Source organism: Chroicocephalus ridibundus, chromosome 20 (assembly GCF_963924245.1).
Source record: "Chroicocephalus ridibundus chromosome 20, bChrRid1.1, whole genome shotgun sequence".
In the NCBI taxonomy this organism is placed as follows: domain Eukaryota; kingdom Metazoa; phylum Chordata; class Aves; order Charadriiformes; family Laridae; genus Chroicocephalus; species Chroicocephalus ridibundus.
The window spans coordinates 7,498,636-7,518,759 of NC_086303.1; the positions used below are offsets into that span (position 1 = coordinate 7,498,636).

The 20,124-nt window shown below is 49.0% G+C and overlaps 1 protein-coding gene across 1 annotated transcript in view; it reads right to left on the bottom strand.

The window, feature by feature from the left end:
• Positions 1 to 4,463, bottom strand: part of SYT6 (synaptotagmin 6) — a 37,445-nt gene extending 32,982 nt beyond the window's left edge. The window contains exon 1 of the mRNA XM_063356597.1: positions 3,953 to 4,463. Coding sequence (XP_063212667.1) covers positions 3,953 to 4,106 — 154 coding nt within the window. The 5' untranslated portion in view covers positions 4,107 to 4,463. The remainder of the gene's footprint in view (positions 1 to 3,952) is intronic.
• Between the last annotated feature and the right edge of the window lie 15,661 nt (positions 4,464 to 20,124).

The window sequence follows — 20,124 nt, forward strand, 5'->3', positions numbered from 1 at the left end:
GTAGCGACTTTCTGGGTAAAAACTGCAAAACCTCTGCGCATCATCCACTGCGTCCTATTATTCTACAGGGCAGTGAAGCTTCTTACAAATGGATACACTGAGGCAAAAAACTCCAACGTCGTATTTAAAGAAAGCCACAACACAGTAGTGCTGGCACTAGAAATCAAACCCAGGGGTTTGCTCCTGGATGTGCTCTGACCCTGGTGTAAATTCCCTCCTGTACCTACGCACGGTCAGGAAGCATCACAACCACACTCCACCCACTCTGCACGATCCTTTCAGAATGATCATTTTGCTTCTAAACCCCCCTGTGGAGCCGAGCCCCCGCCCCCTGTGCCTTCGCCTGTTGGCACGACCCCCCTGCGCCGCTGGCAGCCCCCATCCGCAGCCAGGGCCGGCACCGTGCGCCCACAGGGACCCAGCTCAGGAGAACGTTGGGAGCAAGTCGGTAACGCAATTCAGTGCGGACTGAGCGACAACCTGACCGAGCAGACAAGCACAGAGCACGCTGCACGGCGGAGAGGGCTGTGCAGGGTGCCACGCAACGCCCGTGCCCGGGGATGTGGCAGGCTGGAGCCCAGCTGCCCGCGGGAAGGACCACGGGCTTCCCACCCCTGGGAGCCAGCCTGGGCAGGCGCAGCCGGGGGAAGCTCGCCGCACCGCAGGAGCTGGTAGCAGGCCCCGGGGAGCAGGACCTTGCACCCTGTTCCCCAAGGACCCTGGAGCACGTTGCTCGCCAACAAGCAGCTCCGCTCCCACGGGCAGAGGGACCGGGTGACACGGGGTGGCTCGCTGTGCCCAGGGCAGCCCTCCTGTGGGAATCGGGCAGCGCGGGCTCCCCTGCATCGGCAGCCAAGTGCTTTGCACTTCAGCAGGGCTTGTCCACAAGTTTTCTGAGAGCGCTACATCCTAGAGTGCTCACCACACCTCCAGGGCAGAGAAACATCCATTTATCTAAGGCACATCACCGCAGTGGTGGATGTTGTCCCTATATCACAGGCATTTCCACTGCCTACAGCTCGTGCCTGTGTACTAGTCACACTCGCAGCGTCACTGCACAACAGCTGAGGACTGGCAGGGAAGGGAGCTATCAGATGGAGGCAGCTACGGGGGAGGATTTTAGATAGGCACAACAAAAGGATGCTGTATCTTGCTCGATCTCAGGGCCCACAGCCAAGAGATCAGTTCTATTCCTGGCACCGCCATGGGCCAAACTGCAGGCAAAACTCACCCTCACATATCCACTGACGCAGCCATACCAAAACCTTCCTCATCCAAATACCTTATTTTTCTGACATACTTAGCTGCTGGGTTACTAGCCAGCAGCAGCAGCCTGCAGTGCTGCGTCGCTGGGCGCACAGTACGTATGGCACACGGGGGAACGGCTGCCGCCGTATTTCTTACATTGACTTGGAGTGGTAGAATCGGCTGCTGCATAACCCGAAGTACACAGAGCAGAGGAGCAGCTACTTTATAGACAGTAGCACTCTCCACATTCAGTCCAAAATGGTTTTAAAACAGCCACTGCATAAAACCATGTTCTGACATATTGTTACATAAACTATTCAGTAATATTTTTATATTCAGGTTTTTTCCACTGTCAGATGCACTGCAATGAGGCTAGTGATACCTGGCTAATTTCTTTGCAAGTCCACAGCATCCCCAGAAGATACTGCTCTCCATCCACACATGAAACATCAGAAAGCACCAAACCACCTCTCAGGGTCTAACGGCAAGCAGAGCTGTGCAGACGCAGCCCTGGCTGCCAGCTTTGGCAGCATTAGAGTGCTCTCGCCTGCCTGCTCCCAAATGACGCGAACTCCATCGAGAGACTTGGCAAGCCAAGCTGATTTAGCCATTAGCTAATAGATTTATCCAGGAGGTAACAAACTGACAGAGAAGCCGTTGACTTCACATGATGATGACAAATTGGGCCAGTTTTACTCCACCAAACTTTGGATGCAAGTGCCCAGCACTGAGGCTGCTCAGCTCTGACTCTCCTGTCCGTACCCCGTCTCACAGCCGCATCACTGCTCGTCTCGCACAGCCTCGCTTTTTATTTGTATATCTTTATGAGGAAGGAGTCGACAAATCTGAACATAGGACTCCAGGTAGCCGATAGCAAATTTGCTTAACATAAGTCTTCAGCATAAAATGGGCAAAGCACAAATGTGGATAATTAGATCAACATCCAGACGCTAGCGGGTATTTTAACCACCACAACTGTTACATTAGTTAATGCTTAATGCAAACAGATTTTTCCCCCTTGCTGGAGAATTTTTACATCCAGGCATTTGAGAAATATTAGTTGGGCCCAAACGGTGTCCTCAGTGCTGTCTAGACATAAAAATGGGCCCAGTCGTGCAGAGCAGAGACGACAGCAACAGCTGTTAATGCACCCAGCGCAGTCAGTCGGCTCAGCGGGACTCGCCCAGGGCACTGGGTAGAGGCTGACACTTAAACCAGAGGTCAGCGCAGCAAACATTTGAGAAGTTAAAGGCAGACGGTGACACAGTCACGACCCGAAAACGAGGTCCCGAGCAGGCTGCACAAACAAATGCCAGGCAACTATCTGTCATACCAGGGTGGACGGAACAAAAGCAGTACAGGTATTTCTGCTGCATGGAGTCAGGAAAACATTCATTTTGGTACCAATGTAAAGAATTATGAAGCAATGCAGTAAGTTATTTGCAATAGAGGAAACAGCTGCACTGGGTGCAACGCGTAAGGACGGTACCAGCAGTGCTCAGACGCCTTCAGAACAAGCAGGGATAAAGCAAGGCATTTTAAGATGACAATTAAGTTACAAGCGGAGTGGGATGTGAAATGAAGGTGGAACATACTGGTAAAACAGTGGTGGACGCACCACTGCGGGCAAAGAGAAGGCAGAAGCCCAGCGGGACCAGAGAGCTGCCCGTGTGCCCTGGGCGCCGTCGCATCCCGCCGCGAGGCGCTGGTGGAGGGACCGGAGCAGGACGAGGCAGGGAGCTTGGAGAGGGACTGACGGGATGCTGCACCGCACCCAGGCCCTGACAGGAGGAGGAGAAGAAAAGTTCTGAAAACTTATGCTGTGAAATCAAGCAGGGTTGGTAGATCATTATTTACAGAAATCTTAAAGGAAGCACTCTGCCCAAGTGTTCGAGTACACAAACAACTTACAGCTTGTTATCAATAATGCTAAAAAGCATGGGATTTTGGTTTTTGCCTCTCAGCATGTGAGCCTGGGATGTAAGCCCCCTCTGCCAATGTCTTGTGAAGTTACAGCAGAAGACGACCTCTCTGGAACAAGAAGCTGTGAGCAGAAATCTACTGAAAATTAACTGCTTTGCCATACAGAAATGCCCCTTTGCTCTCAGAGCGGTAAGCTTGCTCTTGATTCATCGCTGACACACAGTGTGTCTCCCTCGCGCTACAAGCTGACAAGGAACGACTTCAGGCAGTTCTTAGGGAAAGTAAAACAAACACATGAAAGTACGTTACGGTCCCTTTGCATGGAACTAAAAATCCATGCAAGTCCTGCCTTTTCTCAAACTGGGATAACAGCAAACAGTTCCTATTATCTCAGTTACTTAAATAGTCTTTTTACTGCTTTTTTGTTTTACACAGGACAGGAGTCTATGTTTGCAAAAAAATATGGAACTTTCATGGAAACTTTATCCCATTAACCGCCTCCTTGCTAGCGCGTCCCGATAACAGCCCACCTGCCCCCTCAGCGCCACCATCCCCACCAGGCTGTGCTGGTTCACATCAACAGGTGAGGTAGCACTTGCATCCAAAACTTCACAGTGGAAGACGTGTAAAGGAAAATAACCACAGAGCGATGCATGCTGAGAACAAGCCCCGAGTCTAACACGGGGCTTGCAAACGTTCCCCTCCCCTGTGAGAGTCCTGCCTTCCTCTGGCTGTGGGCAGCCACGCCACCACTCCAGCAGACAGGACCAGAGTACTGTACCTGGCTCGGAGATAATCAGGCTCTGGTCGGAAGGCAGCAGGAGGAACTCCCTGCAAATGTCCAGGTCCAAGCTAGGCAGGCTTTTCTTCCGGCACAGCTCGGTGACAATGCGGACTGCCTTCCGACAACGGCTGTCATCCTTGGTACCACTCATCTCCCACACTGCATCCTCCGCTTTCCCCCTCTGCTGTCTAAGAAAGTCAAACTAGGAAAAGAGGGTTTGTTTATTCTTAGTCACACAAACAGATTCACGCCAGTTCCACCCTCTGGCATGGCAGCACCGTAAGGGACACCCTGTGCCAGGCAGTGCTCCAGCTCCACAAACCCCGCTCCGCGTTCAGACCAGGGATGCTCCGGGCAGCCTCCAGCAACCACAGCCCACTGCAGTCCTGCCGGTGCTCCCGATGCCTTATTGCCTCTGAGATCAGATATCTGTTTACTGCCAAGGCGTGTTCCAGACAAGAACCTCCTACCAAATTCAGTTTCGTGCCCTCAATAGACATTTTTAAAGCTGCAGCCCAGATAATTCTTTTTAACCCTCTCATTGCTGCCCCCCTTTCTCCGTTCTCCAGGTGCAGTTTCAAATCCCTGCTCCAGAGCAATTCTGCGAAAAAAGGGACTGCTGAAATCGTCTGGCTGAGGACAGCACATCATCAGCCCAGAGACACAAGAGTGCCCCCGTGAACACTGCACAAACTACTTACAACTGCCAAAGGCAACATAAGAAAAGCAGCAGGTTTTATTGATCTGTTTGTACTGGTCCTAACACAACAGGCTGCAGATGGCAATAGAGATTGAGAATGCCATTGTGTTTCATAATTGGTTTTTTTTTTTCTGCAGTATTTTTTTATTCCTATTGTAATTGAGCAGACAGGTCATGCCACATGACAGAGCTGCACTTTTGAACAGAGAATATATTTGACAGACATGGGGAAAAAAAAGCAATTGTATAACAGGCAATTAAAATTATGTACAGCAGAATGATTTCTTGCAGCTTCTGGAGCAGAGAAGCTAGTACAAATATAATGAGCATACTGGAGAGCCAGGGCTGAAGCTACACAGATCCCTCAGCTCCGCATCGCAACAGAGCATGTTTAGATTCATGCCACTGTGTTTATTTTGTCTGCTAATTACTTGCTGAAGTGCTTTCAGCTGTCACAGCAGGTGAGTCCCAGGAGTTACACAAGCACCTGATGCAGCACGGGGCTCCCCTGGAGCACAGGTCCTCTAACAACCCTGCAGCCCAGCCACGCAGGCTCCTGCAAGGCAGCAAACCTGCCAGAAACTCCGTACCTGCATTCCCGGGCTGGGAACTCCAGGATCTCTACCAGGTGCTTCATGTGCTGCCTCCTCCCGCCTGGTCCCTGCCCACTTCTGGTGTCTTGGACCAGCCTGGGGGCGACAGGACCAGGCACCAGGGGACTGGTGTTGCCCCAGTGCCGCCCCATGGGGCAGCAGGACCGAGGCGCCCTTCGCCCTGCCGCAGCCCTGAGCTCCCCCGCTGGCTCCATAAAATCTACGGTAAGTTCTCCAGCTGTTGGGTTAGTGACTTGCTCCCAACACAAAGGGCTTGTGTGGCAGCTGAGATGCAAGTGCCAGCCGCGCAAAGGCATTGCTCCAGACAGGACCCTTTTGGTCACACCAGTCCTTCCTGCCTCCTTGCCCAGACCAGTGTGTTTTGGACACCTTACCGCTGCCAGCTGAGCTTCTGCCAGAGGGCTTTATCCAGCAGGGCAACCTCTGTCTGGCAAGAGCAACGTACCTCCTAAGCACTGCTACTTCCAAAAACTTCTGTTGCCATGACAACATGAGTGAAATCTTTTATTAAGACAGCAATATCCTACAATTGGTCACAAATTAGATACTACCACCTCCCGGTCAGTGCTGCATAACCTTTTGCTGCAAACAGTTTGAGGCGCACCTGCAGATTAGGAAGTATTTCTGGAAGTGTTTACCACGTGCGAGCAAACACCAACATCACCAGCTGCTTGCTGGCAGTACCGGGGCTTGCAAAGGTCCATGTTTACTGAGTAGAGACTCCAGACTTTGCAAGGCTGGAAGCTAAAACAGTCATTTGCCAGGAGCTCAAGCTCAGGTATAGTTTGCATTACATTTATATGACAAAGTCACTAAACCCACCCACCTATTTATCTCTTTAAGAAATTTGGAACTCAAATTGTGCCTAAAACCTGTCTTTGGAACCAATCGTTCCCATCATCGACACCCCCAGCCTTTGTTGTTCCTTATCTGTTGCACAATATTTTTCCTTAGGCTGTACAGCCCCACAGAACGGCTTCCCTCCCTGATTTGAGTCCATACAACATCTCCCAGGGGCTAGGTCCTACCCTGCTGCAGACCCGTAGGTTTACTGAAGTATGAATGAGTTCATGATGGTTTTGCTTCAACTGGAGTTCAGCCCAGGACCTTTTCTAAAGCTGAGCATTTGGTTTACTTCTGCCTCCTGCTCTGGAAGAGAAGCTTGTATATGTACACTCACGTATGCGAAGAAACCTAGTGCCACCGCGGAAGGCCCTACAGAACGCTTTTTCCAGCTGTGACTGAGGATACAGAAGAGGACAGTCCCTCCTGCAGGTGCAGTCCCGATGCAGCACGGGGGTCTGTGGTCCCGAGCGCAGGTTGCAAGAGCCCACAGCCATAGCCAGGGGTCTGCGACCCCCACGGGGGCCGGAAGGATCAGAGGTGATGTTTGCTTGGCAAATGTGACAAAGCTTAGCGAGTTTACTGTAAGGAGGGTGCTGCTCATCTGGGCAGAGAAATAACACATCCCTCAGCACACAAAGAAAAAAACAAAATGAGAGACCACATAGGTCAAGCTACAATCACCTTGTGCTGTTGCTGCTTCTTCCCTATTGGAGTCTTCCTCAGGGTGACCAGATCCCAAACATCTGATCACTCTCCATCAGTGGTTTGCTGCCCACTGCTTGAAAGCACCATTAATGGCAGCAGATACAGAACCAGACTCGCACATGCAGAAGTGATTAGAGACAGATTAGCAAAACCACCCCCACCCTTACAGGACATCACCCTCCTCCTGGAAAGTTCAGATATACGCAGTGCCCAGGAGGCCACCAAAGGGCAGAAAACGAACATCAGCAGTTGATTTCTCAGTGATGGAGAAGACTGTTCTGCAAGTCAGGATGTAAGACGTGCTAAATTTTAAAGCACTGCAAATAACTTTATGACAAAGTCTTGTTACAGCTTCTGTAGCCCCATGAAACACCATATATCCTAGAAACCATCTGTACTTTAATAAAAAGTGTGGGAAATGCATACAGAGCACCAGACCATCCCAAACCGGGATCACAGAGTTTCTAGCAAGGAGTGCTGAAGCACTCCCAAGTAGTAATCAAGTTAACGTTTGTCACTGTGACACCACCCCAAAGATTTCAGCCCTCCTCCAGGGCACCTGTGGCCCAGACTCCCAAAACCAAAGTACAGCGAGACCCAATGGGATGCAAGTGAGCCCTTGACTAGTGATAACCTCACCACATCTCCCCAGAACAGCAACAGTTTTTCACTTGAGTCACCAAAATTGGCACCAAGAGAGGAATTCCTGGAATATATCAATCAAGGATTGCGTTTGAAATTTGAATTTACCTTAAAAAGATTTCAACAGATAAAACAAACCCAAACAACCAAACCCTTAGAAAAAGGTTAATGTCCAATTCAGAGCTTGTAACACAGAAATCAATAGTAAAATTCAATTATTTGGGGAAAAAATAATTTTATTTCAAAGGTAAAAAGGAGCTTTTTACTTTTAAACCTAAAGTCACCTTGGGTCAATTATCTACCTTCACTTACATATCAGAGGACTCCAGGCTTGCTGGGTAACAATAACAGGAGACCCTGGCATCAGCATCCATACTCTTAACAAATATTTCTTCAGAACACAAAACCAGACTTTTTTTGCACCTTATAACTTTGAAATTGTCATATGCACTGTTTATTGTCCAACACAGAAGGCTGAAAACCAGCCAGGTAGCAGCTGCCACGCCTGGAAACCCAAACACTGCTTTTCCCGAGCAAGGACTCTGGCAACTACTTCTCTTCCTCCATACTCACATACGTACGGCTACCGAGATACAAGGTTTTGCCTCTCATCTCCCGCTGGGAAGCTCCCACTTTGCCACCTGGAGCAACACAGGGAAAGCCCCAGAGGAGCCAGACCCCTCTCCCCAGGCACGGCAGCTTCCACCGTGCTCCGGCCAGTGCTGCTGGTGCCGCCAGTGCCCCCTCCCCAGCCACGCTGCAGCCCCGGGTCCGGAGCTGGAGGAGCACGAGCCCAGACCAGCCACACACACACGGCTCCTAGACCCCTGCAGAGCACCCCTGCTGCAGCCCGACTCAGCAGAGCTTGTACTTAGGGGCCAAAGTGCTCCCCTAAGTCGTGTCTCCACCTTCCAGTAAGAACAGCAAAGGCAAGTGCCCCCCACGCTCCCAGGGACTGGGGCACAGCTGACGATCTCAGGAGAGGTTCCGCAGCTCTGTCTCACCTGCATCCACCCTGGCATTTCGTCCGTCTCGCGTCTGGCAAGCTCTTCCCTGCAGCTGGATTCACATGGCATTTAGGGAAGTGCGGCATCCTTCCTCTCGCGAGGTAGCATTTCTCTTCTCCCCATCCAGCAGCCTGATATCACATTCAGAGAGGCAGAGCTAAGAGTTAAATAGGAAAGGCTGCATCTGGAGGACTTACACTTGAATAAGTGTTACGGAAAATGGCTCAACAGACTTGGATTACACAGAGAACTGCTTTATATGCAACAACACAGCTCTTGAGGTACCTTTGAAATAATCACATCAGACAAGACCGCAAAATTAATGAAAATATTGGCTATAGTTTGCATCTGTTAGAGGGCTGCACATACTGCTCAGTAACCAGGATTGAAAGCAGTAAAATTCATAATATTCTGAGAGTGAGCAGACTGAGAGAGGATCATAGAATGGTGTGGGTTGGGAGGGACCTTAAAGATCTGGGCAGGGACACCTTCTGCCAGCCCAGGTTGCTCCAAGCCCCGTCCAACCTGGCCTTGAACCCCTCCAGGGATGGGGCAGCCACAGCTTCTCTGGGCAACCTGGGCCAGTATTTCTTCCCAATATCTCATTTCAGTCTCCCCTCTTTCAGTGTAAAACCCTTCCCCCTCGTCCCATGGCTCCCCTCCCTGCTCCAGAGTCCCTCCCCAGCTTTCCTGGAGCCCCTTTAGGGACTGGAAGGTGCTGGAAGGTCTCCCCGGAGCCTTCTCTTCTCCAGGCTGACCCCCCCAGCTCTCTCAGCCTGTCCCCACAGCAGAGGGGCTCCAGCCCTCCCAGCAGCTCCGGGGCCTCCTCTGGCCCCGCTCCAACAGCTCCATGCAAATTTCCTCTTCAGTAAAGCAGAAGACAAGCACCAAAGACATTATTACCATTAACATTTGAGGAACTGGGAAGTTTTGAATCACACTGCATTAGGATTAATAAGAATATGTTCAATATTCATGTCTGGAGTCTGAACATGGGTAACTACGTGTACAAAATTTTTTCTGTTCAACCTATCTGGTCACATCTCTGGGAATGTGTGCTACTAAGGTGGAATCACAAATATATTTGTCCAGCTGAGACAGAATATGCTATTCATTTAATTTGGATTAGGATCTATTTGAAGCTGATTTTTATTTTTTTTTTTTAATAATAATCAAGTCTGAAGAGGGAGCAGCAGCATTTATTCATGTCAGTTCCAACTAATAGTATGATATTGTTTACTCTCCCAGTTAATATGATAATTGGAAACAGCTCAAAAATTATTCGGAGCTTCTTGCCAGGAAAAAAGACACTGGTCTGGATCCTTTGGCAGTGTCAATGTGCCATCTGTGTGTAAATGTAACGCGTATTGCTGTGCACCTTCACGCGCCGCTTTGATATGCAGATTTTGTGGTGCAAGCAGAGAGCAAAGCCAACATCCTCACCGCTTCCCTGTGCGCACAGAGTGGGAGATGACCCTGCTTGTCATAACGAAGACAGAGCTTTAAGAAAGAATTTAAATCCAATACTAGTAGTAAGAATTGAGCTCAAACTAACTTTAGAAAAAAATACTTAAACAAGCTCTGTGCAAGTATTGAATCTGTACCCGACTGTGGCGGGCAGAGCTGCCGGCCAGCAGCGTTCTCCTCTGCCCTGGAGGACGCGGAGTGGCCAGAGCTTCATGTTCGTGTTCCTGGTCACGGTGCAGAAAAACAAGAGGCAGCGCCCGTGGTGGAGAGGGCAGGTTGCCTGAGCTGTGTTCTCCCCAATGAGCAATGACTTACACTTTTTTTTTTGCACAAAAAGCACAGATCACTCCTCTGTTCATCTCCAGCAGAAATATTCGCCCGTGCAAAGGTCTCCAGGACTCTGGTCCCTCATACCGCTTAGCAACAGAATTCACCAAGGCTCCGTCTATTGCAGAAAGCAATGCTCGAAACACAAAGGAACCGCTGGTTCCACGCTTGCATGCCCCAAGTCTCTCCTGTCTGCAGCGTGGGGGCTCATTCCCCGTGTGAACTCTCCCGGGAGCCGTCACTCAGTTCTAGACACTCCTCTCCTAGAACATCCTGGCACCATAAGGAAGGAGGAAGGAAAAATAATCCTGAATTTGCAGCCTAAAATGGCAGTCTCCAGACCGCACTGCGAGCAAACTCTGAGATGTGAAGTTCAAAGGTAACCAATTCACTCACTTCCTCACACAGCGTGTGATGAACCTGCACAGCAAAGGGCCACCGCGGCGGGGGCGAGCAGTGCCTGCGGCGAGCCCCGTCCTGGAGCTGCTGCTGCGCGGTGCCACCTTCACGGGCTCCACGGCAAGGAAATGCGGCTTGGTGTCCTGAGAAGCACCGATTCCGAGGGGCTCTGGAGCTTCCTGCACACAGACATGGGCGCCGGAGACGGATGCCTTTGAAGCTGAGCGCATCCAGGCAATCAGCTTTCTAGAGGCAGGAATATCATCAAAAACTGTTTTCTGGCGATGAGATTTCTGAAACATATTTTATTGACCTGGAATTTTGCATATCCTCAAGGTGAACAGTCACTGCATGATTTGGCAGGGCTGAAAGCTCTGAAAAGCCATTTCTGCTCCAGCAGCATCAGATGGCTGAGAGACATCAGACGAGATCGTATCAGTGAGACGTGGTTGTGAGCACTGCAGCTATCAGCCGTGCCCGACAGCGTTAGCTGAATAGCTCGGGGAGCTCTGACCTTCCTTTCTCCAAGCATCTGCATTTAACACACGCACAATCTCAATACAATTAATGAAGTGAGAGCCCGGGGCCCGCTCTGGGGCACCTGCCCGAGGCCTTGCCATCTTGGCCGCCTCTGAGCCAGGGCGGCCGTGCGAGGCACAGCGGCCTGCCACCCCCAGCCAGTCTGACAAGGTAGGGTTATGTAGGACCCAAATTTTAGGAAGATTATGGCAGCAAATCCTGTTACCCGAACATGGTACCGCCTCACGGGAGTGAGCGTTAGGCTGGGATTAGACCCGTTTCAGTTCCTCAACCTGATTTATAAAGTTAGTGAGCCACTATCTCCCCCCAGGCCAAAAGTATGATTCTGCGACGCTTCAAAAACCTAAAACGTGGCTGTTGTCTGGTACACAGCTATGAGAAGGATTAAGCTGGCCTTTGCATAAATGTGAACAACAGATGTTAACACATTCTTTTTCTGAGAAGAGATGAAAAACTGCTGCTCTTAGGTCTCATTTCAACGCTCTGTGCAGTGGACAATATTACCAGTATCACTGCATAATTTATTTATCAAGACTGCACTTTTCTCGAAGGCCAACAAAACGCTCACATCAGAACGCAGAAGACAGATTAAAATTTGTCTTCAGTAATAAAGTGCTAACGGTTCCCAAGAAGCCTTTGCTCTCGCATGCTCCTCAGCCGCCGTAACTCAGGAAAGCAGGAGGCGGCCCTTTGAGTCTCCAGGTCTTCCCTGATGCCGTTGACTGTTTCCAGAGCAGGACGAGGGTTTGGTCGGTGGTTTCCACGGAGGGTTCGAGCCACACTTTCCATCCCATGTATGCACAAATACAGCTGCAGCAGCCATGAGGTGGGTAGTCTTTAGACAAAACAACCCTGGAGCACATCGTGTATGGCTTTATCTCGGCACAATTTCTACCAGGAAAGAAAATAACTAGACACTGAGAGCGCTGGACAAAAGAATCTGGAAAAATCCCATCACTGGACAAAAGAATCTGGAAAAATCCCGTATGTCTGCACAGCCCAGCATGAGACTGGGCATGTCCATCCGCAGCCACCTTCCTCCTGCACTGTGGGCACAACGCAGGGGGATTGCAAGCCCAACCCCTCCTTGGAGTTAGCACAGGCTTTAAACCATAATTGTTTTCATATAAACAGAAAACCAAAGCAGAATATATTTAATCTCAGCCTTCAGGAAGAAACAAGCTAAGTTGATATCTGTAATGGAAAATAAGGAGTTATAAGGGGGTTTTTTCCCCCCAGTGTGCTTACAAAGTATTTGCTGTATTCTAGTTATTTTTATCCTTCCCAGTGGAAATACAGGTAATAAAAATAGCAGTATTTCTATAAAAGAGAAAACAAAAACAGTGGTGCACAATTGTGCCTCTGAGAGAAAATGCTGTAGTGTTTTTATTTCAGGAGAAAATTAACATGTGAAACCTGAGAGCTCTTTGATTAACCTGCTCGATCAGCCTCCAGAGAGCACCACAGAACTGCAGGATCTGCTTCCCCCCGTGGCGATGCTGCCCATCCAACACCCCAAAGGACACGCGTGGTCCCCTCTCAACCGGCACTTTCCAGATGGGTGCAGCCCCTGCTCCCGCAGCGCTGCCACCCCACATCGCCCCAAATCACTGCCCTGCATTGCCCCGCACCCTTGCGCCGCATCCTCACCCTCTGTCCTTCACCTGCCGTGCCCTGCAGCATCCAGCCCATCTGAACTGAGCCTACCGTCATGCCTTTGGCCACTGATCCTTGTTACCCCTTGTCTCTCCTGCTCCCCCAGGCGCCTCCCTGCCCTCAGGGACACGCTGGCAGGGTGGGAGTCCTGATGCAGCACAGCCGGTCCCGGCACGTCCTGAACAATGATGCCAAACCTCTTTCACAAGACCCACAGCCAGCAAACCAAGCGATTTTTCTGTCTAGGGACGTACAGATCTGCATTGAAGATCTCTGTACAGCTTACCCTCAGAGCATCTTCTGCAAGGATCTCTCCCAGGAGCCCAAAGCAGCATTTGCAATACTCCTGTTTGGAAAAACAGAAGAAATAAAATCCTTGCCAATCGCTTTACTATTTAATAATCTCCTTCCACAGATGACAATGGACAGAAGAGCTAATCCTAAATGACAGGTGTGTTGCCAATCATCTCAGTTCCCAAGGATCCTCACAGAAAAACATAACCAGCCTCATCGATTAGCCATGCAGCATATGGGACTTTCCCAAGCTGTTGGTTTCTCTTGCATTTACTTTCCCACAGCTTCATATCCCCCAGAAAGAGCAGCATCAGGTCCTGCAGTTCGGACTAAGGGTGTCCTTGCCAGCTGCCCACGGAAAGAGCAGGAGAGCCATGGAACAGAAGAAAGGCAACAGGCTGCTCTCATCAGGCACGAGGGCTCACAGCCCACCGCCGGCGCCCCAGGGCTCACCCCGGGGAAATGGCTGGGACGGTGGGGAAAAAGGATCGTGTCTGCCTCATTGCAGGGTGTTTACTGCTCCTGCCAGCATCAAATCTCAGGGCCAGAAGATTTCACTGGGTTGTTTGGGTTTTTTTAAAATCTATTTACTTACTGATAACATTATTTCCCAAGGCTATAAAATGACAAGAGGCAAGGACACAGATCCATTAGCACTGGCAAAAAGTTGTTTATTTAGTAGGTCTGCCTAGATAATAGTCAAACATCCTCCCCAGCACTGTTCTCAGACAGCGAAGTGCCCTCCATCATGGCAGCAGAGTGCTGTCCCAGGCGATAACCCCAGCCATGTGCGGAGGGTGATGGCGCAAAGCCTGCAGCACCGCGTCCCTGAGAGGCGCATGCCCCCAGACCCCCACGACTGCCAGAGCCCTCCTGGCCAGGGCCACACGGCAAAAGTCATCCCTGCGCATTATTACTAGAACTCGTGAACAAATAAGAAAGAACATTGTTTAGTTTAAAGGAAGAAATAACTCGTCAAGTAAATGAGGGTGTAGGTCTTCCACTGACTTTGATGAAGTTCTACCAACTTACACCACCTACAAACACGGCCCCCATAAATCATGTCTCAGACACATGCATCCAGAAAGCCTTCCCTGTGCAGCCAGTCACTGTGCTCATCATACTGTAAAGGCAAGAAAGAGAGAGGCCTCCTTGGAAGGACGGAGCAGGATAGAGCCACCAGGCCCATATTGGGCCCCCAATTCATTATTGAATTACTTTCTATAGAATTTAGTTTTCAACAGCCGGCAGCAAATAAGGTGGCCTGACACATTTATGTTCTGCTCAGACACTAAAAGGATAGTGTGTCTGCGTGTATCCGGAAGAGAAATAGATTGATTATAATTGGGCAAAAGATTAAATTGGTTAGACATGTCCACAGTCACCCCACGAGCCAGCAGCACACTGAGGATCAGCTCACTGGCCGTGAAGGGGAACTGAGAAATTGTAGAGTTAACAAAGATCTTGCTGTAGCTCTGGACACCAAGCTAGGGAAAGAAAACTTCCAACAAAGCAGAGTATTGAATGCTGACAACACATTCTGATTAAGCATGTTTTCCAGAGGGGAGAGCATTGCACAAGGGTGGTAAAACCAGGAACATGCTGCAGCTTCAGCAGGAGGCACGGACCACACACAGCTCTTCCCATTCTTCCCAGTCAGCGCTTCCCACCGCCTGCTTGAGGAATAACTGAAATGCCTCAGTATTACCAACTTCGGCACTGCCTGTCTTTCCAGCACTAAACGCTGCTCCTTAATTCATCCGGAGTAGTTACAGCCCTTCCTTTCCATCAGATGCCGGGCAGCAGGAAAAGAGATGACAACGGGGAAAACTCAGTCATTATTAACACTTGTTGTTCCAGTAAAGTCGTGCCCGAGCTCAACGCAGGCTGAACATATTTCCAGCATCCGCCGCGTGGCCATGGAAAGAGAAATGAAGGAGACTGAAGTCCCCAGGTCACCACATAGCACTTAAACACGAACACTGACCCGGGGTACGAGGCAACACGCGCAGATCTCAGCGCGGCACCCAGCAAACGGGCCCTCAGCAGGTTCCTCTCCCGCCTCAGAAATCCAACCTGGCCTTGCCTGAGAATTTCTTCCCAAGACAAAAACTTATTTGTTCACTCAGGGACCAGCTCATGGATGGCTGTGTAAGAGCACCATCTGGTGACACATTCTGAACAAGAGATTTTAAAGAATAAGCAGTTAATTTACAAATTCTTAGCAGAATGACACATAACTTACAGTTCGTGATCGCCGCTTTCATGAGGGGTGTGTGTCTGACTACAGAAGGCCGATTATGCACACACCGCTCCGTGCTTCCTAATACAGTTGCGGCAGTTCTCTGAATTACACGCACCTTCCCTGTTGTGTTGAGCGGATTAAACCTCAGATCAGCAGATAATTTGTCTTCATTTAGAAAGCAGAATTCATCACTGAGCATGGTCCCTACAGCATCTGTCAGAAAGACGTGTTGCTGCAACATCTCCTTCCTTTGGAAACATGCTAGGGCCAACAGAGCTGATAAATGACTGACATTTGGGATTGCCCGGAGACACAGATCGCCTCCAAGTGGAAAACAGACTTCAGTTTGGCATTTTGTATCTTGTCCTGCAAAACCACCGTTCAGATCCATGGCACAGACCCTGTAGCCGTGCCCAGTAACAGCTGCAGAACTGCACTGAACACGTCTCCAAGCACAATTTCAAATTAATGGGGTTTTCAGCCACTTTCAGAGCTGACTCCTTCCTGATAGGAAAGTGATCTGAAACAGATACACGCTGCCATGCGGATCCCAGTGTCAAATTCACAGTGTCAGCACAGCCTAATGGCATACCCCAGCCCCATATTCCCTGCAGTGGTGGAAATCTTCAAAAGATGTGATTTCCAAACTCTTAGAGTTGCCAGAGGCGCCACAGGCAGGATCACTTGTCACCCACCAGCTCCGTAACGTTTGCTGAATAACTCTTAGCTCTGCACGCGTTGCTCCACTCACACAAGAACGGTACGAAATGCAGTTCAGCCCGTCTGCGTGTTCAGGCAAGAGCTCACACCGTGAGATGGATTAACAAACAGTAAGGGGAAAGGTGGCCAGTGCTCCGACGATACAAGTTTAACATCTCAACCCTCAGAGAAAGATGGCAGGAATTCCAAAATCACATTCTTGTCTACAGAGATACAGCTGTGAATTCTACAACAGCAAATGGCAGAACACTCTAGTGGCATCGTTTCTAACTCTTGTAGAATTTCAGGATGGAAAGAGGAGGTTAAGAATGTCGCCCTGGGTCGGGGGGGAATACAAAATTGGCAACTGAAGCGCAGCGGTTGTGATGTGGTGAACAGCTCAGTGCAATTGGAGCAAGCCAGGAGTTCAGCTCGGACGCAAAGGGAAAACAGCGAGAAGCCAGCTGAGGCGGTGCAGGGGGCTGAGCGAGGCCAGAGGTGCTGAGGACGACGGATCAGAGTCCAGCCCCCGCGGCAGCAGCACCAGAGCCGCAGGGAGCAGATGGATGGTCCAAGGCTGGAGCAGATGGACCGGGAGGGCTGAGATTGCTCTGGACACAGCAAGGCAGAGCCTGGGAAAGAGAAACGAAAGATCCCCCCAGAGAAGCCCTCATTGTTCCTCTGCCGGCGGAGCACCAAACTCCAGCTCTAGAGGAATCAGAAGGGTCAGCAGGGGTCTGGCCACCCGTTTGTGTCCAGCACACGCAGAGCGAGCACCACCTCGCGCAGGCAGTATTTGCTCGAGCAGCAAAATCCATCTGAAGTGCAACGGTCTAGGTTCAAACCATCTGTTCCTCTGCCGCAGATTGCAAAAGGCAAGCAAGCGCATTCAAGTGCTCATTGTAAACGCAGGCGATCCCAATTTTATCAAGAAAAAATTTGTACTTCAGTGAAGCTAACTAAACCTTTTCCTAGCAGACAGCTCCTTTATCATGGTACCAACCCACCACAAGCACTTAAAGAATAAACAAGCAATAAGAGAAAAATCCAGCTTCTTGATGAGCTACAGCCTGAAGTTAGTTTATAACACCAGACACGCTCGGACCAGAGCCTTCACCAACTGCAAAGGTGAAGGACACGCATACCCTCACATGGCTGGCATTCCAGGTTATAGCGCTCTCTCTCATTGCTTGCAGAAAAATTATTCAGAGGTAACTCTGGCTTATGGACACGCTCGCTTGACTTTCTTCTTGCAGGTCTGCATGGTCAGCTAGAGTACAATATTTGATGCCTGGAAGGACCTGCAATCATTTTACCTGGCTCCTGTTAAAACAAACCAGACAATTTCCTCCTTCAAATTGTATAGCTATAGTTGAACTAGGCCATATCCCAAGATATGTAAACTCCATTCTGCCTTTAGCTCCAATACAGTAAGTCATGAGAATGCTCCAGTAGCAAAATCAGCACAAAAAATGGATTTATCAGTAGGAGGGAGCAGCTCAAGGCACATACAGTAAAGTGCAGTTAAAAGGTGAATGAACACAGCAGCATCGCACGTGCAGCTTTCTCATTACGTGCAGAAAGTACCGATGATGCAGGAGCAACCTCCTCCTCCCCCGGTACAGACCCCCGCCCTCACCCCCGCGCCACAGGACGATGGGGCCCCGGGGCCGGCCCGGCGCCTGGATGGCTCCCGCTGTCGGCGCGCCCCTGCATTTTGAATCGCCCCTTGCAGGGCCCTGCATCACGTTACGGCACAGACCTGGTCCCCAATATACCAGAATACACGTTTATCAAGCAAAGGCACACGCGGCCCCTTGCTGTGCGCTCACTGCAGACTCATTCCAACAGGTAAAATACACCGGCCACCGCGTGGATCCGACTGTGGCAGGTGAGGAGCACCATGGACCTACGGGTGTAATGTAAGCCGGCCACAGAGCGATCAAGTTCAGCTCCCTTTCCATTTTTCCATGGGGGGCAGGAGGGGCCCTTTGGAAAGATCCCAGCTCTGGGAACCGCACAGGTGGGAGCTGCGCAACTCGGAACCGTCTCCCCTGAGGCCTCGCCAGACTTCATCAGGATGAGAGCAGCACAAAAAAGCCCAGAGAAAACCCGAAAATACCTGTATTTCCTGCACTAGGTGTAGATAAACACGGCGAATCGTTTTACAGAAAAGTTCAGAATGGTGAAATCACAGCATCTCCAGCCCAAACTCTGAGCCGAGTTCAGACGCCAGGGTTTTCCGTCTGGGAACGACCAATGGCCGCAGATCCCGCAGCCTCGAGGGTGACACTTCAACCGCTGCACTTCAAATTTCATCAAGGTACTTCCACGCTGCAAGTATCAGAAAAGCCTTTTGCCAGATGTGAACCAGCATCTAACGTGATGCAGATGTGCAAAAAAGAAACAAGTTGAAAGAGTAATTTTTTTCTCATTTAATAAAAATAACCAAAGCAAAATGTTTTTCAAACAATGCTTTAAACTGATTTAATACAACTTCTACAGCGCATTCCAGAGCACTTAACAAGAAATATTTACAGGCAGCTAATGTATTGAAGAACCACGTAAAGAAAACCTTTTTTTTTTTTTATTACACACCAGCAAAAACACAGGAACAGAACAATTAGAAACGGTAACCTTGTTAAAAAAAGTTAAATATGATTATTCAAGATAATACAATACCACAGAAACAGCACTTTTTTGAAGAATCATAGCAAAAGATGAGCAAAGTTTACTATGTGCAAAAAAGAACCAGCTAAATTACTGGAAGCAAGAAATAATTGAGGAATCAAAGAATGCCATAATTTTAACCCTTCCATTAGTACATTTATATATAAAACAGGCTTTCAATCACACAAATCTTTATAGGCTTATATACATGTTTCATGGTGTTCTGAACCTAAGAAATACCCGCACTTGCAGGCCGTTAGCAGACATGCACTTTTTTTTTTAGATGTAGCTCACACTCTGGAGTGAACGCTGCAACACGTCAAACTCGTACTGTAGTACCTCTCCTTGTGGAAATTCGATAAATTCTAAAGAAAGCAGCCTTGAGCTGTAAGATCACTCAATAGAAAAGACCAAAACTGCATTTCATACGTTTCGTAGTTCGCTTACAATAAAGATACCCAAATTAACTGCAATTTTTGAAAACCAATTCAGACATTAGAAAGCACATAAAGACGGATCCCCGTAAGCAAACACAGGAACTAGATGGAAGAGTTACTGTACACACACTTTGAGAAAATAAAAGAAATCACCATATCTGAAGATACAATGCATATGTTCAATCTGAAATACGTCTATGTAAACTGTGGCATATAAATTTTTTTTAAAAAAGTACCTCCATTATTTACTCAAACTCCTACTTATTAAAAAAATATGTAACTTTCCCCAATTTTTAAAATAAAATGCCACACTATATTGTCAATAACTCCCGCACACTTTGTTTTTAAAAGCTAGACTTGGTGATATGCATACAAACTTCCCTATAAAACCACTATCCAAAGGAGAGGATTCCTGTCATGCTAATAGGCAACAGCCAATGCAGTTTTATTGCTTTTTCCAAGGAAGAGAGTAAGAAAAACAAGAAAAAGCCAACTTGCAGTACATCACACACACAGCTTTAAAATACTGTTGCCATTACCTAGACTTTTAGAGGTCAGCCAATAAACTAGGTTATACGATAAATTGGGGCTGATTTTAAGGACTTCTGTTCCAGTGGCTTGCAGAAACGTTTATAAAACATTTCAGTGATCCAGTGTTAAGTGTGCTGGCACCGTCAAACGTCGTAAGTAATAGCAATGATGACATTCCACACAAAAAACCAACCTCTCTATATTTAACAGAGCATTTCTATTTTCAAAAGTTTGGGGAACAGCCTTTTTTCGGAGAGTAACTCTGCCTTATTATACTACAGGCCACTAAAGTCCAGGGCACCGTTCAACAGAAGACCTGAACCTATCCAGCTGGTCAAGCCATCGCTAATCACTGGTAATTACACGGCAGGACACCTGCTGAGGTAACTG